Source organism: Jaculus jaculus, chromosome 22 (assembly GCF_020740685.1).
Source record: "Jaculus jaculus isolate mJacJac1 chromosome 22, mJacJac1.mat.Y.cur, whole genome shotgun sequence".
NCBI lineage: Eukaryota > Metazoa > Chordata > Mammalia > Rodentia > Dipodidae > Jaculus > Jaculus jaculus.
The window spans coordinates 10,337,901-10,355,365 of NC_059123.1; the positions used below are offsets into that span (position 1 = coordinate 10,337,901).

The 17,465-nt window shown below is 42.7% G+C and overlaps 1 protein-coding gene across 1 annotated transcript in view; it reads right to left on the reverse strand.

Moving 5' to 3' along the window:
• Window positions 1–243: 243 nt before the first annotated feature.
• Window positions 244–17,465, reverse strand: part of Slc15a5 (solute carrier family 15 member 5) — a 108,682-nt gene continuing 91,460 nt past the window's right edge. Inside the window, exons 8-9 of the mRNA XM_004664399.2 lie at window positions 5,865–5,973; window positions 244–391 (exon numbers count right to left, since the gene is read on the reverse strand). Coding sequence (XP_004664456.2) covers window positions 244–391; window positions 5,865–5,973 — 257 coding nt within the window. The remainder of the gene's footprint in view (window positions 392–5,864; window positions 5,974–17,465) is intronic.

The following is a 17,465-nucleotide window of genomic DNA, read 5'->3' on the forward strand; positions in this document are numbered from 1 at the left end:
TCTGCCCACAAAGTCATCTCCTAGGCTTTGAAATCATCTTGCTAATTTGAGAGCATAACTTATTCATGAAAAAGCATAAGAGTTTACTAGAAGGGTCATGAATGGTTAGTGTAAATGAAGTACAGTATAATATTCATGAAATCACTCCCTTCTATATTTGTTCTCTTACTAAAATGTAGGGTTCATCTGAAGAAGAAAATAATAAATACTGTGCTCAGAAGACAGGTAGCTTCAAATACAGTTTCACAGGGCTGTCTCCCAAAGATCAATACTTGAAGAAATTTCCTGTATACTGTCATAAAATTTCAGAGACTTTTCGTGGAGGAGATATGTTTCTTCAAGATTACTTCCACTGATGTTCTGGGCATTAAAATGATTTAGATTACAATATCTGAAAAAAAAAAAAAGAAAGCAAGCTTTTCTTAGGACCAGATGTAGATGACTTGATAAATCATTTGGTTCACCACCCCCCCACCCCGCGCTGGTCTCCCTTTTAAGGTGGGTTCAGTGATACTGGAACAAAATGCAATTATTTAAGAGCACCAGTGGCTTAAATAGTCTTGATCCAAGGACAAAGGAGTTCTAGTGCATATTAACATCTTCATAAGGAACGTTAGACGCTTTTTATTTTCTTTTTATGCAGCCCAAGCTGGCCTGCCACTCACTATCTCACGGCATAGCCAGGAGTGGTCTTGAACTGGAGGTAACCCTGTCACCTCACTTTCCCAAGAGCTGGGATTCTAAACGCAGACCACTGTGCCCAGGGAGACAGGACACTTTGGACAACTTCCTGTGTCTCACCCATGATGGCAGTGAGAGAGAGATCCTAGAAATGAAACTGGCTGCGGATTTCATGATTGCCTGGAATCACAAGACTTAGCAGATACACTACAGAATTGTAAATTTGGTGCTGAAACCATTGTCAAAGATGGAGGCCATGACCATATTTCTAGAATGTTCCCCCTCCATCCCCAACACCAGGGAAATGCTGTTCCTGAGTATCTTCTGAATGCTTTCCCAGGAACCACGGGACCATGGTATGGGATTCTTCCCATTGCATAGACTGGAAAGTTCTAAGACAACACCAGCTTTTTAACGATTTGTGTAAACCGTACTTGGCAGAGCATAGCTTTGGGATCTTGATTCCTCCAAATCCTGATCTTCCTCCTCCACTGTGTGCTGACTCTGAGCACCTCTGAAACACTTTTGGACAAGCTCCACAGGGAGAGACATGTTACAGGACTCTCTTCATTGCAGTATTCTTCTTACAGCCTAGCCCTGTAGCAGAACTCCAAGAAATATTTGATGCATGAACCCAAGAATATGAGCTACTTGATCGCTGTTGTCAAATACACAGAAGTCTCAGTCAACGACCTCATTTTTGGTTTGTGAAAGTTCCACAAAGTAATTTTACTGTCTTTTTCATATCAATATATTGCTAAAAATAACTGTATGAGGATGAATACTGCCTAAATACCTGGTCACTTGTCTCTGATATATCTTAATTTTAATAATTATTATGGGCCCTGCAAAAGCACACAAGAGTTTACTGGTGTCGGTGACAAAATAAATTTCATGGTTCCAAATGTTTTACAGCACTTAAGAGTTACAGTGTTGTTATAAAAAGATTATGTGAGCTGGGCATGGTGGCGCACGCCTTTAATCTCAGCACTTGGGAGGCAAAGGTAGGAGGGTTGCTGTGAGTTCGAGGCCACCCTGGGACTCCAAGTGAATTCCAGGTTAGCCTGGGCTAGAGTGAGACCCTACCTCGAAAAAGAAAAAAAAATTATATGGTATTCTTATTAAAAAACTTTCTTTCCTCTTCCTCTTAAAATAATTATTAATTATTTTTATTTTAGAATCTGGGATAACTTTTTTATTTTGTTATTATTTATTTATTTATTTGAGAGAGAGAAAGAGGCACAGAGAGAGACCTAGAGAGAGAGAGAAAGAATGGGTGTGTCATGCCTCCAGCCATTGCAAATGAACTCCAGATGCATGCGCCACTTTGTGCATATGACTTACGTGGGTCCTAGGGAATGGAACCTAGGTCCTTTGGCTTTGCAGTCAAGCGTCTTAACTGCTAAGCCATCTCTCCAGGCCCCTCTTTATATATATATTTTTTGTGATTAATCTTGATTGTTAATTTGATGGGATTTAGAATCCCCTAGGAGACAACCTTCTGGGCTAGTCTTTGAGCTTGTTTCCTCAGAGGTTTATCTGAGGAGGGAATGCGGAGAGCATCATCCCACAGGTGTGTGTCCCAGGCTGAGTAAACAGGAGAAAGCACACTGAGCACCAGCAATCGTCCATCTCCGCATCCCGAGTAGACAGAGGCAATATAACTGGCCACCCGACACTCCTATTGCCAAGCCTTCCCCACATGCCATGACGGACTGTACCCTCAAACTGGGAGCCACAGTCAACCCTTATATTACTTTTTTTTTTTTTTTAAATATTTATTTATTTGAGAAAGAGAGAGAGAGAGAGAATGTGTGCACCAGGGCCTCCAGTCACTGCAAACAAACTCCAGATGCAGGTGCCCCCTTGTGCATCTGGCTTGCATGGGACCTGGGGAATTGAACTGGGGTCCTTTGGTGTTGTAGGCAGATGCCTTAACTGCTAAGCCATCTTGTCCAGCCCTTGCTTTTATCAGGTATGTTGTTGGGGCATAAAGAAAAGTAAGTTATATAGATTCCAACAATGCACATTTATATTAAGTACTGTAAGCATTTTTCTTTTTTTTGGTTTGGTTTTTCAAGGTAGGGTCTCACTCCAGCTCAGGCTGACCTGGAATTCACTCTGTAGTCTCAGGATGACCTTGAACTCATGGCGATCCTGCTATCTCTGCCTCCCGAGTGCTGGGATTAAAGGCGTTTGCCACTATGCCCAGCTGTAAACACTTTTAATAGATAGTTTTAAAAAATGTTTAATTTATTTATTCGAGAAGAGTGAGAATGGGAGCACCAGGGCTTCTTGCCACTGCAAACAAAATCCAGACACATGTACCGTCTTGTGCATCTGGATTTACGTGACTATAGGGAATCTGGGGAATCGAACCTGGGTCCTTTGGCTTTGCCAGCAAGCACCTTAACTGCTAAGCCATCTCCCTAGCCCTGCTTGATAGTTTTTATCAAGAAAAGATTTCTTGGGCTGGAGAGTTTGCTTAGCAGTTAAGGTGTTTGCCTGCAAAGCCACAGGATCCTGGTTCAATTTGCCAGGACCCATGTTAGCCAGATGCACAAAGGGGCACATGCATCTGGAGTTCATTTGCAGTGGCTGGAGGCCCTGGCAAGCACATTCTCTCCCTCTTACTATCAAATAAATAAATAAATAAATAAATAAATAAATAAATAAATAAGTAATCTAAGAGAATGTTCAATACCTACTTTTAGAAATTTTTAAAAAAAAATTCTTGCCTGCTTACATACTTCAACCATACACTGGAGGACTCAAGTGGCACTTATCACAATTGCACCATTTCCAATCTGATTAAATGTGACTCCAATATAGACAGACTGGGGAGGTGTTTATGTACTTTGGTAAATGTAAGAGATAAGGCGGTCTGATATGCATGAATAATTCTCAACTGTACTCAGCTGGTGATGGAAGTGATATGCCCTGTGACCCTGACAAGGTTAATTTGGTTCTAGATTTTTATGTTGGGATGTAGTCCACCAACATAAGCTTGGTGTTTGGGGGTTTCCTTAGGTAATATGATGGCTTGGATCTGAAACATCTCCCAGTAAGCTCAGGTGTCGAATACTTGTTGCATAGTGTGTGACACTCTTTTGGGAGATTGTGTGTCCTTTAGAGGGTGGGGTCTGGTTAGTGGAAGTAGGTCACTAAGGGCAGGTGAAGTTTAATTTTGAAGTTTATAGCTTGGACCTCGATTCTATCTGCTTTCTCTGCTTCCTGGTCGATCATGTGAACAGCCATTATCTCATGCTTCCACCACCATGACTGTACCATGCCTTCCATGACACGAGGGTCTAAATTCTCCTGAAACCTTGAGTCAAAATAAGCTTTGTGGGCTGGAGAGATGGCTCAGCAGTTAAGGTACTTGCCTGTAAAGCCTAACAATCCAGGACCCATCCCCCAGGACCCATTTAAAGTCAGATGCATAAAATGGTGCATGAATCTAGAGTTTGTTTGCAGTGGCTAGAGGCCCTGGCACACCCATTCTCTCTCTCTCTCAGTTTCTGTGCTTGTAAATAAATAAATAAATAAAACATTAAAAAATAAGCTTTTCTAGAGTTGTTTCTGTCAGGTACTTTTGTCACAGCAATAAGAAAAGTAACTAATACAGACACTAGCTCAGATACAATGTCACCTGTATGTTAGGAAGGACACTTGTCATTATTTAACTCTGTAAGGTTTGGAAAGCAAGAATAAGTTGCGACTGCCCTAGTTTGATAAATTTCCCATAAATGCTTGACTCTGAACAGACAAATATTTTTTTCATAAGAGTTTTATGATGACAGAATATGTGCAGAGGTAAATACTATTTGATTTGTAGGTAATATTGTCTAATAATACTAATTGGAAATGAATGGCTGACAGATGATATCGAAGTGCCCAGTTCATGGGGGTTGTTTGGTAAATATTTATTTAATGAATGAAAACTATTTTCCATGCTTAGACAGTCTTTGCCACATGCTAAATGTAAGACAAGTGTAATAATACATGAGGATGACAGTACATTATTGAGACAACTTTAACTGGCTAAAGGACTTTTCACCCATTGACCTTGAAATGCCATTGATTATTTAAATGCCCAAATGACATCCAAATCTCAGGGATCATTATATTCCAAGCTATTGTTTAATGATTATTTGCTTTTAATGGCAATGACAAATATGACTCATTCCTCCTTCTCTGCTTCCTTCTCCTTGTCCTCCTCCTCCTTCTTATTATTGGATTTTCACTTTATTTTATTTTATTTATTTGGGAGAGAGAGATACAGAACTAAGCAGGGAGAGAGAAAGAGGAAGGGGGGGGAAGAGAGAGAGAGAGAGAGAGAGAGAGAGAGAGAGAGAGAGAGAGAGAGAGAGAGAGAGAGAATGGATGTACCAGGGACTCCAGCCTCTGTGAACGAACTCTATATGCATGTACCACCTTGTGCATCTGGCTTACATGGGTCCTGGGGAGTTGAGCCCAGGTCCTTTGGCTTTGCAGGCAAGTGTCTTAGCCACTAAGCCATCTCTGTAGCCCCTCATTATTGGATTTTTGAAAGTTAGTTCTCACTCTAGCCCAAGTTGATCTGGAATTCACTATGTAGTTTCAGGCTGGGGTCAAACTCACAGTGCTGCTCCTGTTTCAGCCTCACGAGTGCTGTTATTAAAGGAATGTGCCCCCATGCTTGGCAAGGAATAAGAAAATGGGCAGGCGAAGGCCTCTAGCCACTGCAAACAAACTCCAGATGCATGCGCCACTTTGTGCATCTGGCTTTATGTGGGTTGTGGGGGATCAGACCCTGGTCATTAGGCTTTGCAGAGAAGTGCCTTAAGTGCAACACCATCTTGCCAGCCCTCAATCTTATAGTTAATAGGGATATTTCTAATTCTAAAATGGTACTAGGAAATGAATGACAATACCACCACCACCAGCAACCACAAAAACTGCTTTGGTTTTGTAACATGCTTTAAAATTCAAAAAACAAACAAACAAACAAACAAACAAAAACCACCTCTATTGTGAGAACCAGTGGAAAAGGTAAGTCTCCAGTGAAATTTCTTGCTCTGAATAATCTGTTAAACTTCTATAATGGGTTAATTTGGCCAGTGGTGCCATGTGGGATTCCTGTTGGCTCGCCGATGGCTCTCAGACCAATATTTCATGGACTCGGAAGTTGCTCATCTTACCTTTGTGAAACCCTCCAGAATCCCAGGGCGTTCAGCAGTGTTAACGATGCCAGCAAGAAGAAGAATGTTTCTAAATTGCCTTCGTTTAATGTGTTTGGAAACCAATTGCCTGTTTGGAACAAATGTGATTGTTATTCAACTGCAGAGGGGTAAGTTTCTGTGAATATTTTATCATTCCACAATTCATAGAGTTTTATTTGCTTCAATAATATCTCCAAAGCAAAAGCGGCTCATCTAAAATTTCATTGTCAAAATTCATTTAACTCTGTAATTAATAGTAAATGATAAGCAAAGTACCCCCCAAAATGTCAGATTAAAAAAAAAAAATCAAGCTTAACTGAGTTGTGAAGGTAATCCTGACCATGCCATGCAGATCAGAAGCCATTTTTGTCTTTTTTAAAAAAATATTTTCTTTTTATTTACTTATTTATTAGGCAGTGTGGTAGTTTGAATAGATGGCCCCCAACATATTCAGTAGCTTATTGTTTGTAGTTTGCATTTGCAGCCACCTGCCTGGAGGCAGCGTCACTGGGTGGATCTTAAGGTGTGGTGGTGGGTTTCAGATTTCAATCTAAAGATATACAAAGTGTGCCTAGCAGGAGTTCCTGAAGTGTGCTGTGCTGTGGCTTTTGGCTTGTACTTCTCTCTCTCTGCTTGGTCCTGTGAAGGCAGGCCAGCTTCTTCTGCCATTTATGGGACTTCCCCTGGATAAGTAAGCTTTAATAAATCCCTTCCTCCATAACTGTGTCTGGTCTGAAAGTTCATCTCAGTAAACCTGAAGCTGTTTGCTACAGACCGAAATAAAGAGAAAGAGAGAATGGGCATGATAGGGCCTGTAGGCACTGCAAATGAACTTTAGACACATGTGCCACCATGTGCATTTGGCTTATCTGGGTTCTGGAGAATTGAACCTGGGTCCTTAGGCTTTGTAGGGAAGCACCTTAACTGCTAAGCCATCTCTGCAGCCCTTTTTAAAATCCTTTAATTTTTTTATTTGCAAGCAAAGAGATATATAGAGAAGAGAGACAGAGAGAATGGGCATGCCAGGGCTTCTAGCCACTGCAAACAAACTCCAGATACATTCACCACTTTGTGCATCTGGCTTAATGTGGGTACTGGAGAATCAAACCCAGGTTGTTAGACTTTGCAGGCAAGTACCTTAACTGCTAAGCCCTTTCTCCAGTTGCTTTTGTCTGTTTATTTCTAGTTTCTAGAACAGTGCGTGACACATGGGATAAATGCTTATTGAGTGAATGAAACATATTTTCTAGGCTGGGGCAATGGCTTAGTGGTGAACGTTGCCTGTTTGCAAAGCCTGAAAGCCTGAAAGCCTGAAAGCCTGAGTTTGATCATACCAGCACCCAGACACTGAACAGTCCAGCATCTGTGGTCCTGACACACACACTGTGAGGAAAGGCAGAGCTACAAGAATCCAGAAGCATATGGGCCACATAGTCTGGTGCTCATAGAGGCAAAATCAACAAATTAGATATAGGTGGAAGGAGAGGAGAGATAGCTTGAGAATGTCCTCTGACTTCCATGCATTCACTGTGGCACACACATGCTCACACCAGCACACGTACGTGCACACATTTATAATTTTAATTTTTCCCATTATCAGATAGTGTTTTGTACATCCTAAATGTAATGTGAATGACAGCGTATGTGTGGATGACAAATATTACATATTTTAACAATTTATATGAATCCAGGATTATCTCATGATAAGGTCACTGTTCACTGGCCAAATTGCTTGAATCTCTGATGAATATGTAGGTTTACTTTGGATCTGATAGATAACTCCCCCATTCAAATAAATCCCAAGTGAAGGAGCCGTTATTCCTTATTGTATCAAACAGTATAGCTGGTATTATCCAGGCATCAAAGTAAGTACTTTAATGTGCTCTTAAGTTTTGACTTTAAAAAAAATTAATTTTTATTTATTTATTTGAGAGCGACAGACAGAGAGAAAGAGGCAGAGAGAGAGAGAAGAGAGAGTGGGCGTGCCAGGGCTTCTAGCCACTGCAAACGAACTCCAGACACGTGCACCCCCTTGTGCATCTGGCTAATGTGGGTGGGTCCTGGTGAATCGAGCCTTGAACCGGGGTCCTTAGACTTCATAGGCAAGCTCTTAACCACTAAGCCATCTCTCCAGCCCAAGTTTTGACTTTTGCTTTGAGTCTTTATTAAAAAAACCCATTTTTATTTATGTATATGAGAAAGATAAAGAGAGAGGGACAAAAGGATAAACAGAGCAAGAGAGAGGGCGAGAGGAATAGAGAGGGCAAGTTGGGTGTGTCAGGTCCTCCTGCTACTGCAAAGGGACTTCAGATGAATGTGCCGCTTTGTGTATCATGTTTTGTATGAGCCCTGGAGAATCAGACCCAGGCCATTAAGCTTTGCAAGCAAGTGCCTCCAACCACTGATCAATCACTTCATTTCACTGCTGTGAGTCTTTGCTGCGATTTTTTTTTCTGTTTCAGTCTGCACATCTTTAATATTCAATGGATTTTAAGGTACTACTGTTGAGCACATTACATAAAATATAATATACATATTACATACGCAACCTTAATTTTTAATCAATACCACAAAACAGCAATATCACTTAGTATTAATAAATATGTTACAAACATGTAGTATTGTAAGGTGTTTATAAAGAAAAACATGAGGGAATTACTCAGCCAATAAAGAACTTGCCACGCAAGCATAAGGACCCGAGTTTGTCTCCGCGGTTCTCATGGAAAAGCTGTAAGGTCGTGCATGCCTGTAATTGCAGAGTTGAGGCGGCGGGGACAGAAGGATCCCTAGGATCTGTTGGCTGGCTAATCTAGCAAATCAGTGAGCACTGTGTTCAGCGAGGGACCCTGTAAAGTGTAGAATGATTGAGGAAGATGCATGGCGTTGACCTCTGGCCTCCATACATGCACAGGCACATGTGCATCTGCCTTTGCACATGCACACACACACACACACACACACGTGTGCGCCAATATATGCATACAAGATATATGCATGCGTGCACACACAAGAGTTTGTCTCTACAGCAGTATCTCAGTCCCTGCACTTCTGAGCGGGTAGACTATGGAAGCGCACGGGAGAGCAAGTGACCCCTAAGTGGGGTGAGTGTCGGGGCGCCCTCTCCCCTCTTGAAGGAACTATACCCACAGTGGGAGCGAAGAGGACCAGGGAGCCACCGGTATCAGGCTACGTAGGACAGCTCTAACCTCCAGTGCTGCCCTTGGCACGTGGCGTGTTGCGCGCTTCTTGCAGTAGAAATCGTCTCGGCCTCTTGCTGGGCAGTGCACACTTGTAAGTGGGACTTCAGTGAAATGTTCTGTTTAAGGTTGGCAGTTGCAGAAGTACCACAGCTGTGATTAATGGTGCCATTGTCCCATCTAGAGCTTTTTCTCCTCTGTCACTTAACTTCCTAGTGACCATGATTGTGGATCGGCTGTGAAAATTAGCTTGTGTCCATTACAGCCTCAGACCCTTAACTACCGGTTGATACTAAAGTGACACACACCTGTTGTTATCCCAGCCCTGGGGAGGCTGAGGCAGCAAGACTGACTAAGAGACCTAGGCCAGCCTAGACAGTAAGACTCTATCTCAAAAAAAAAAAAAAAAGTTTTTTTTTTTAAGCTGGGCATGGTGGCACATGCCTTTAATCCCAGCACTGGGGAGGCAGAGGTAGGAGGATCGTCATGAGTTCGAGGCCACCCTGAGACTACATAGTGAATTCCAGGTCACCCTTGGCTAAAATGAGACCCTACCTTGAAAAAAAAAACAAACAAAAATAAAATAAAATAAAACAGTTTTTTGTTTTTAAACATACAGAATTCAGGGCTGGAGAGATGGCATAGCAGTTAAGCACTTGCCCATGAAGCCTAAGGACCCCGGTTCGAGGCTTGATTCCCCAGGACCCACGTTAGCCAGATGTACAAGGGGGCGCACACATCTGGAGTTCGTTTGCAGTGGCTGGAATCCCTGGCATGCCCATTCTCTCTCTCGCTCTCTATTTGCCTCTTTCTCTCTCTGTCACTCTCAAATAAATAAATAGAAAAATAAATTAAAAAAAATACAGAATTCAGAGCTGTTTTGTAAGCACTGCTTCACCATTTTATTAATTTTTACAGTATTAATAAAGGAATATGTAGTTTCATTGCTACATTGACATAGTGTCTTCATCCGGTGTTGATTAATAGTTTCATGGGGTATTTCTCTAAATGACTGTGAATTGAATACTGTATACCCTACTTGCCCCTCTGTGAACTAAACATTTGGTTTTTCTAGAACGGAAGAAATCAGAGAGGAGGTCAAGGTAAGGTGAGATAACATCCCACTTATTTTCAAGAAGAACTAAACATCTCACTAAGCCTGTTCAAATAGCTCTATTTCCCTTTTTCTCTTGAATTAATATCCCAGTCATATTTCTGTCCTTTTCACTTCACATCAGCACTTTGCATGTCGTGCGATTATACCATTTTATCACTGTGGTTCTCTGGCTAAAGGAAGAGGACTTTGCACAGGCTACGTGAAGCCTGAGAATTAACATGACATTAATTCTTCTTGGAGCATGAATTTTGGTCTGTAATAAGTAATTGAAAAGACTATCTTTATATTATAACAAAGTCAGACGAGGCAGAAGAATATAAATTTTGTAAGATCTTTAGAGGTAAAACATAATATTTCTAAGAGACTTTGCAATTATAGCAAATAGCAGCCATTTGGGAGACAGACTAGGTCCCCTGGGCGTCCCAGCATATTTCCATCTGTCATTGGGGACACTGTGGAAGGGACAAATTAAAAGCACTATGACTTGGAATAGGAATGTTGCAGGATAGGAGGCTGTCAGACTAGAAAAGTTGGAGAAAAGATAGCTGAAGTGTCAAGCTACACCACAAACACTTTGTTAAGTGTAACTACTTATAAATAAAACAAGGGCTGGAGAGATGGCTTAGCGGTTAAGATGTATGCCTGCCAAGCCTAAGGACCCTGATTCGATTCTCCAGGTCCCATGTAAGCCAGCTGCACAAGGTTCGAGGCTTGATTCCCCAGGACCCACGTTAGCCAGATGTACAAGGGGGCGCACACATCTGGAGTTCATTTGCAGTGGTTAGAGGCCCTGGCGTGCCCATTCTCACTCTGTCTCTCTAATAAATAAATATAAATAAAATCTTAAAAAATAAAACAAAAGAATCTAGTCTTTGGATAAAAGAGGGGTTACATATGTCAAATTCCCCCTAACTTAACAATACTTATCCCATTTAAACTATGCTGACTCAGTCTCCGTCGGGGAACCTGTCTTTCTTTTTCAGAAGGTAGTGAGACCCGAGGAGATAAAGCGCCCCTCGCACCCCAGCCAAGCCACAGCTGAATCCACAGAGGAACTGGGGAGACAAGCAAGAGCGCTGCTTCCATGCTGAACCTGACAATCAGCACCAGGGTGAAGGAGACAGACCCTGAGGACACCCAACACCTACCAAAGCAGAGATCCAGAGGCTCCTAAGAGTGCATCACTGAAGTGGACTTAAAACCCACCCAACGCGGTTCAGGGAATTTTGCAGAAAAGGGAGTAGAAAGATTGTAAGAGCCACAGGGTGAAACACCATGCCCAGAGGCCTTCCCTCCCCACCAATAACAAACAAACAAACAAAACCTGACGGAAGCTCCCACAGCATGTGCCCCACAACCCCACGGGAATCTATGTAACCCCACTGAGGAGGGTCCCCAGTGGGATGGGGGCAGGGACAAGGGAAAGGAGGAAACCAGCACATGAGGTATCCATATAAAATAGGTTGTTAATAATAAAGAATAAAGGACCCTGTTGTAGACAGCTTCAAGTTGCTAAGATGAACATCCAAACCGTGCATAGTTCAGGGGAGGAAAGGACTTATTTCAAGCTTACATATCCGGGGAAGTTCCATCAGCGGTAGAGGAAGCTGCTTCCATCCATCCAGACAGACAGAAACAGCCAGAAAAAAAAAATCCCATAAAGCCCCCAAAACAGCAGGCACAAATGGACAGCATGTAGCAGGTACCCAAACCCAGCTCAGACGCCACTATGTGCCTTTGGGCTGGAAATCAGATCAACCCCAAACACCTCTCAGGAGTGGACCCCAGGACCTGCCCCGTGACACCTCCCCAGCCGGGTGGCTAAGCACCTGACTCTATGGAGGACATACATTCAAATTGCCAAAGACACCTTAATCTAAATACTTTTATAGTTTTATTTATTCATTTGAGAAAGAGAGACAGAGAGAGAATGTGTGACCCTGGGCCTCCAGCCACTGCAAACAAACTCCAGACGCATGCACTACCTTGTGCATCTGGTTTACGTGGGTCCTAGGGAATTGAACCTGAGTCCTTTGGCTTTGCAGGCAAGTACCTGAACCACTAAGCCAGCTCTCAAGTCCAGGACACCTTATTCTAACTCCTGGCAATGCTTCTGCATTCTCTCTCCTTTCCCCCCACCCCAGTACTAGGATTAAACATGAGGCCTTGCCCATGCTAAACAAGTGCTCTAGTACCATGAGATATGTCCAGGAACTTTGAAACTTTTTATTTTGAGATAAGAGTCTCACTAAGTTGCTCGAGCTGGCCTTGAGCTTACTCTGTTGCCCAGGCAAGGCTTTAACTTGAAATCTTCCTGTCATGGCCCCCTGAGTAAATAGCACTGAAGGCCCACCTTACCACGCTGATTCTACATTCCTTCATTAATATTATTTAAGTATTTGGCTGTTTTCATAATGCTAATCTTAATTAATCTCATTTTTTTTTGTATTATTGAGCTCTAACTTAACAATCCCTATTCAGCTGACTTCATGATGAGTTCCTGGTACAACACATACTTAAAAGATGCTTTATTTCATTTTTTTTTTCTCAATAGGAAGAGGAGCATTGAGTATCACTGCATGAGATTTGAGGCACATGTTCGAAGCCAAATCTTTCTCTGGTATTAAATACTTTTGTTATTGGGCAAATAACTGGATGCAATAAGCCTGAATCCATTAGCACCTCCTTCAGTGTATTGCTATCAGAAGCGAAAGAGGTAACAGCAGAGTTGGATACAAAGAAATGCTCCATCAACATTAAGCTCCCACCTCACCTGCTCCCTGAGAATTAACCCACAGAAAAATCAGGTCCTCTGAAAGGGGTCACCTCCCCTGCCCCTGAGAGTTAACCCACAGAAAATTCTGGTCCTCTGAACTCGATCTTTGGCCAGTTTCCTGTCAGATATTTCTTCATGTTCTATGTGCCACTTTTTTTTTTTTATCATTATCCCAAGACTGGTTGTAAAATGTTCCATTTAACATTGTCAGTTGACTCAGCTCTAGTCCTATAACTTTATTTTAGTAGCTTATAAACTTTTATTGTCGTAATTCACATTTGGGCCATTTTTCATCTGACATGTCTAGTAGCTGATTGAACTCGGGAGCATCCTCACGGAAGGAGACAAGCGGAGACTTTAGGGTGAGAAGGAGGCTGAGGATGAGGAAGCTTGTCCAGGACTCGGGGTGGGCAGACAGGAAGCTAATAACAAGAGAGTGAAGGTGGGGCTGGAGGATGGCTTAGTGGTTAAGGCACTTGCCTGCAAAGCCTAAGGACCCAGGTTTAATTCCCCAGGACACACGTAAGGTGGTGCATACATCTGGTGTTTGTTTTTAGTGGCTGGAGCCCTAAGTGTTCATTTCCTCTCTCTTTCCCTCCCCTGTCTCTTAAATGAGTGAATAAATAAATAAACAGAGAAAGAACATACCACATACAGGGTCTGCCACCTCATTCATGAGGTGGCATTTTCAAACGCTCTGAGCACCCTAGGGGTCTACCTCAACATTGCGTTGCTGACATAATAGAACGCTCAAAAACTCTGACACGGGTTGATATCCACCCCAGCCCCCAGTTAGCTCATGTTGACTTTGATTTACTTATTCACTGAACGTGATTTTAGGGCCTGGGGAAATGGCTCAGCAGTTAGGGGTGTCTGAGTCCAAGCCTGCCAACCGCAGTTCAACACTTCCCAGTGGGCCAGAGGCAGAGGGATGCGTGCGGAGCAGGAGGATCCCAATGCTACTGGACCAGCTAGGCTGCGTCCATAGTGGCTGGAACAACTAGAGTCCCTCTCTCAAAGAAGGTGGAAGGAAAGAATGGACACCAGGAGGCTCTCCTCTGACCCTGACACACATGCAGAGGCACATGAATATCCATACACAATATACATGCATACATACATACACACGTACACACAAACATACACACACACACACACACATAAATAAGTAAAAGTAAATGTGTTACAGAACATTATTTGGGTTGGAGAGATGGCTTAGTGGTTAAGGTGTATGCTTGCAAAGCCTAAGGACTCAGGCTCCATTCCCCAGATGCCAAGTTAGCCAGATGCACAAGGTGGCGTATGTGTCTGGAGTTCGTTTGCAGTGGCTAGAGGCCTCGCCACACCTAATCTCTCTCCCTCTTTCTCTCAAATCAATCAATAAACTATTTTAAAAAGATGATATCTCAAAAAAAGAAAAAGAATTTTAGGGCTGTAAAGATGGTCAGCTGTTTAGGGCTTTTTGTTTTTTTTCAAGGTAGGGTCTCCCTTTAGCCCATGCTGACTTGGAACTCACTATGGAGTCTCAGACGGGCCTCACACGATCAGTAATCCTTCTACCTCTGCCTCCAGAGTGCTGGGATTGAAGGCGTGCACCACCATGCTGTGCAAGTGCACTTTCTTGCAAGGCCTGTTGGCCAGGGTTTAATTCCCCAGTACCCATGTAAAGCCAGATGCACAGAGTGGCACATGCATCTGGAGTTTGTTTGAAGTGGTGTGAAGCTTTGGCATGCCCATTTCTCTCTCAGTATCTCTCTTTTCTTGCAAATAAATAATAATATTAAAAATAATTTTCAAGATACCTTTACATACCAGTTGTGGGTGCCTCAAGTTACTTGAGAGAAGCCCATGGATTCAAAAGGAGCCCATGAGTGGGAGCTGCTCTGGAGAGGGAAAGGCAACACTCCCTAAAGCATTACTACTTCTCTTAAGTCATTGCGTACACTTTAGAGACAAGGGGACTTTAGAAACCTCTAGACTCGTCTTTATTTATGTATTTATTTATTTGAGTCATAAGAGGGACAGAGAGAGAGAGGGAGAAAGAGAGCGTGAAAATGGGTGTGCCAGGGCCTCCAGCCATTGCAAAGGAACTCCAGATGCCTGTGCCCCCTTGGGCATCTGGTAATGTGGGTCCTGGAGAAGCGAGCCTCGAACCGGGGTCCTTAGGCTTCTCAGGCAAGTGCTTAACCGCTAAGCTATCTCTCCACCCCAAAAGACATTTTCCTAAAGAAGACATAATAGCCAACAGATATTTGCAAAAGGTCTCCCCACATCACTAATCACCAGGAAAATGCAAATTAAAACTGAAATGAGATATCCCGCGTGGAGGACATCCGTGGATAGGGTCTGGGGTGCTTGGACGTAAACATACTTAGACATGCACCCTAAGGCACTGAAATCAGTATGCACATCCACGCTCACTGCCACACTCCTTGTAACGCCCAAGACATAAGACAAACTCCCCAAGTGGATGAATGAACTTAAAATGTGGCACACACGTGTTGGAGAGATGGCTCAGCAGTTAAGGCCTTTGCCTGCAAAGCCAAAGGATCCCAGTTTGACTCTCCAGGATCCACATAAGCCAGATGCACAAGGGGGCGCACGCATCTGGAGTTTCTTTGCAGTGGCTGGAGGCCCTGGCGCACCCATTCTCTCTTTCTCTCTCTCTCTCTGCCTTTGCCTCTTTCTCAAATAAATAAATAAAATATATATTTTAAATATCTTAAAAAATGTGGCACACATTTACAATGGAATATCATTCTGCCCTTAAAAATAAGAAAATTCTTTATTTATTAAAATTGTCAATAAAATGTTTTAAATAAAAAATTCTATTATTCGTAACAACTGGGATAAATTTAGAGGGTAATATATCAAATCAAATAAAATAAACCAGGGGCAGAAGGAAATACTCTATATGAAGTTACTTTCATACAGAATCTTAAAAAGAAAAAAATCAACCAAAATCAGGCCTTGGAGGGATGGCTTAGTGCTTAAAGCACTCGCCTGCAAAGCCAAAGGACCCAGGTTCGATTCTCCAGTACCCACGTAAGTCAGGTGCACAAGGTGGCACATGCATCAGGAGTTCGTTTACTGCAGCTGGAGGCCCTGGCATGCCCATTCTCTCTCTCTCTCTCTGTCTCTCACTATTTCTCTCTCTCTCTGCTTCTTTCTCTGTCTCTCTGAAATAAATAAATAATAAGTTAAATATCAAAATCATTGAAGCAGAAAATAGAATACTGGCTACCAAAGGTGCTGCAGGGGAGGAGATAGATGAGCAAAGAGAAAATGCCTGGGCAAGGGCACAGAGGCACATTTCTTCATTAGGAAGTATAAGTTCTGGAAATCTGCTACATGGAACAAATACCATGGTTAATGGTGAACTGTGTATTTCAAAATTGCTGAGTGAATTTCTTTTTCTTAATTATGCACTTTGTTTGCTGTAAGAACATCTGGTGTGTTCGTCCCACTCCCTCCTGTTACCCCCCCCATATCCCCTCTTCCCCACCCCCATTCCACTGAGGGTCCTCCTCTGTGGGGTTATTGATGTCCACATGGGGTTAGGAATGCTTCAGTCTCTGTGGGGGAGGGAGACGGTGCCTTGGGTCACTCTCCTTGCCTGAGGCTCTTACAGTCTTTCTGTACCCCATTCTGTAACCTTCCCTGAGCCTCTGTAGGTGTGTTAAGCTCACTGTAGTGCTGAGTTCTCTGCAGCCTTTGTGTTTCTGTTGCTGTAAAGAAATAAATAATGGCGGGGCGTGGTGACGCACGCCTTTAATCCCAGCACTGGGGAGGCAGAGGTAGGAGGATCGCTGTGAGTTCGAGGCCACCCTGAGACTACATAGTGAATTCCAGGTCAGCCTGGGCCAGAGTGAGACTCTACCTCGAAAAACTAAAAAAAAAAGAAATAAATATGTAAGATGTTGAGTCTATTAATTAGTTTGATTTTATCTTCCCACAATGTTGGTATGTATTGCAGGGTCATTAAAATTCATAAATATATGCAATCATTACTCGTCAATCAAAAATAAAGACTTAGGGACTAGAGAGATGCTTAGTAGTTAAGTCACTTGCCAGTTAAGCCTAAGGACCCAGGTTCGACTCCCCAGAACCCACATAAGTCAGATGCACATGCTGGCACATGTGTCTGGAGTTCGTTTGCAGAGGCTAAGGTCCTGATGCCCAATTCATTCTTCATTCTCTCCCCTGCAAAAAATAAAAATGCAAAAAATAAAAAAAATAAAGACTTAGCTCCTGAATGCTCCTCTAAATTGCCATGAAAAAAATGGATCTTTTCTGTGCATTTGTCCAGAATACAGCAAAATGATCACCATTGTACTAAGGCAGTCTGTGTGTATGTGTGGGTGTGTATATGTGTCAGTGTGTGTATGTGTGGGTGTGTGAGTGTATGTGTGTGTATGCTTCCATATTTAAAAACCTATGGATTAAATATACAATAATGGGGCTGGAGAGATAGCTTAGTGGTTAAGTAC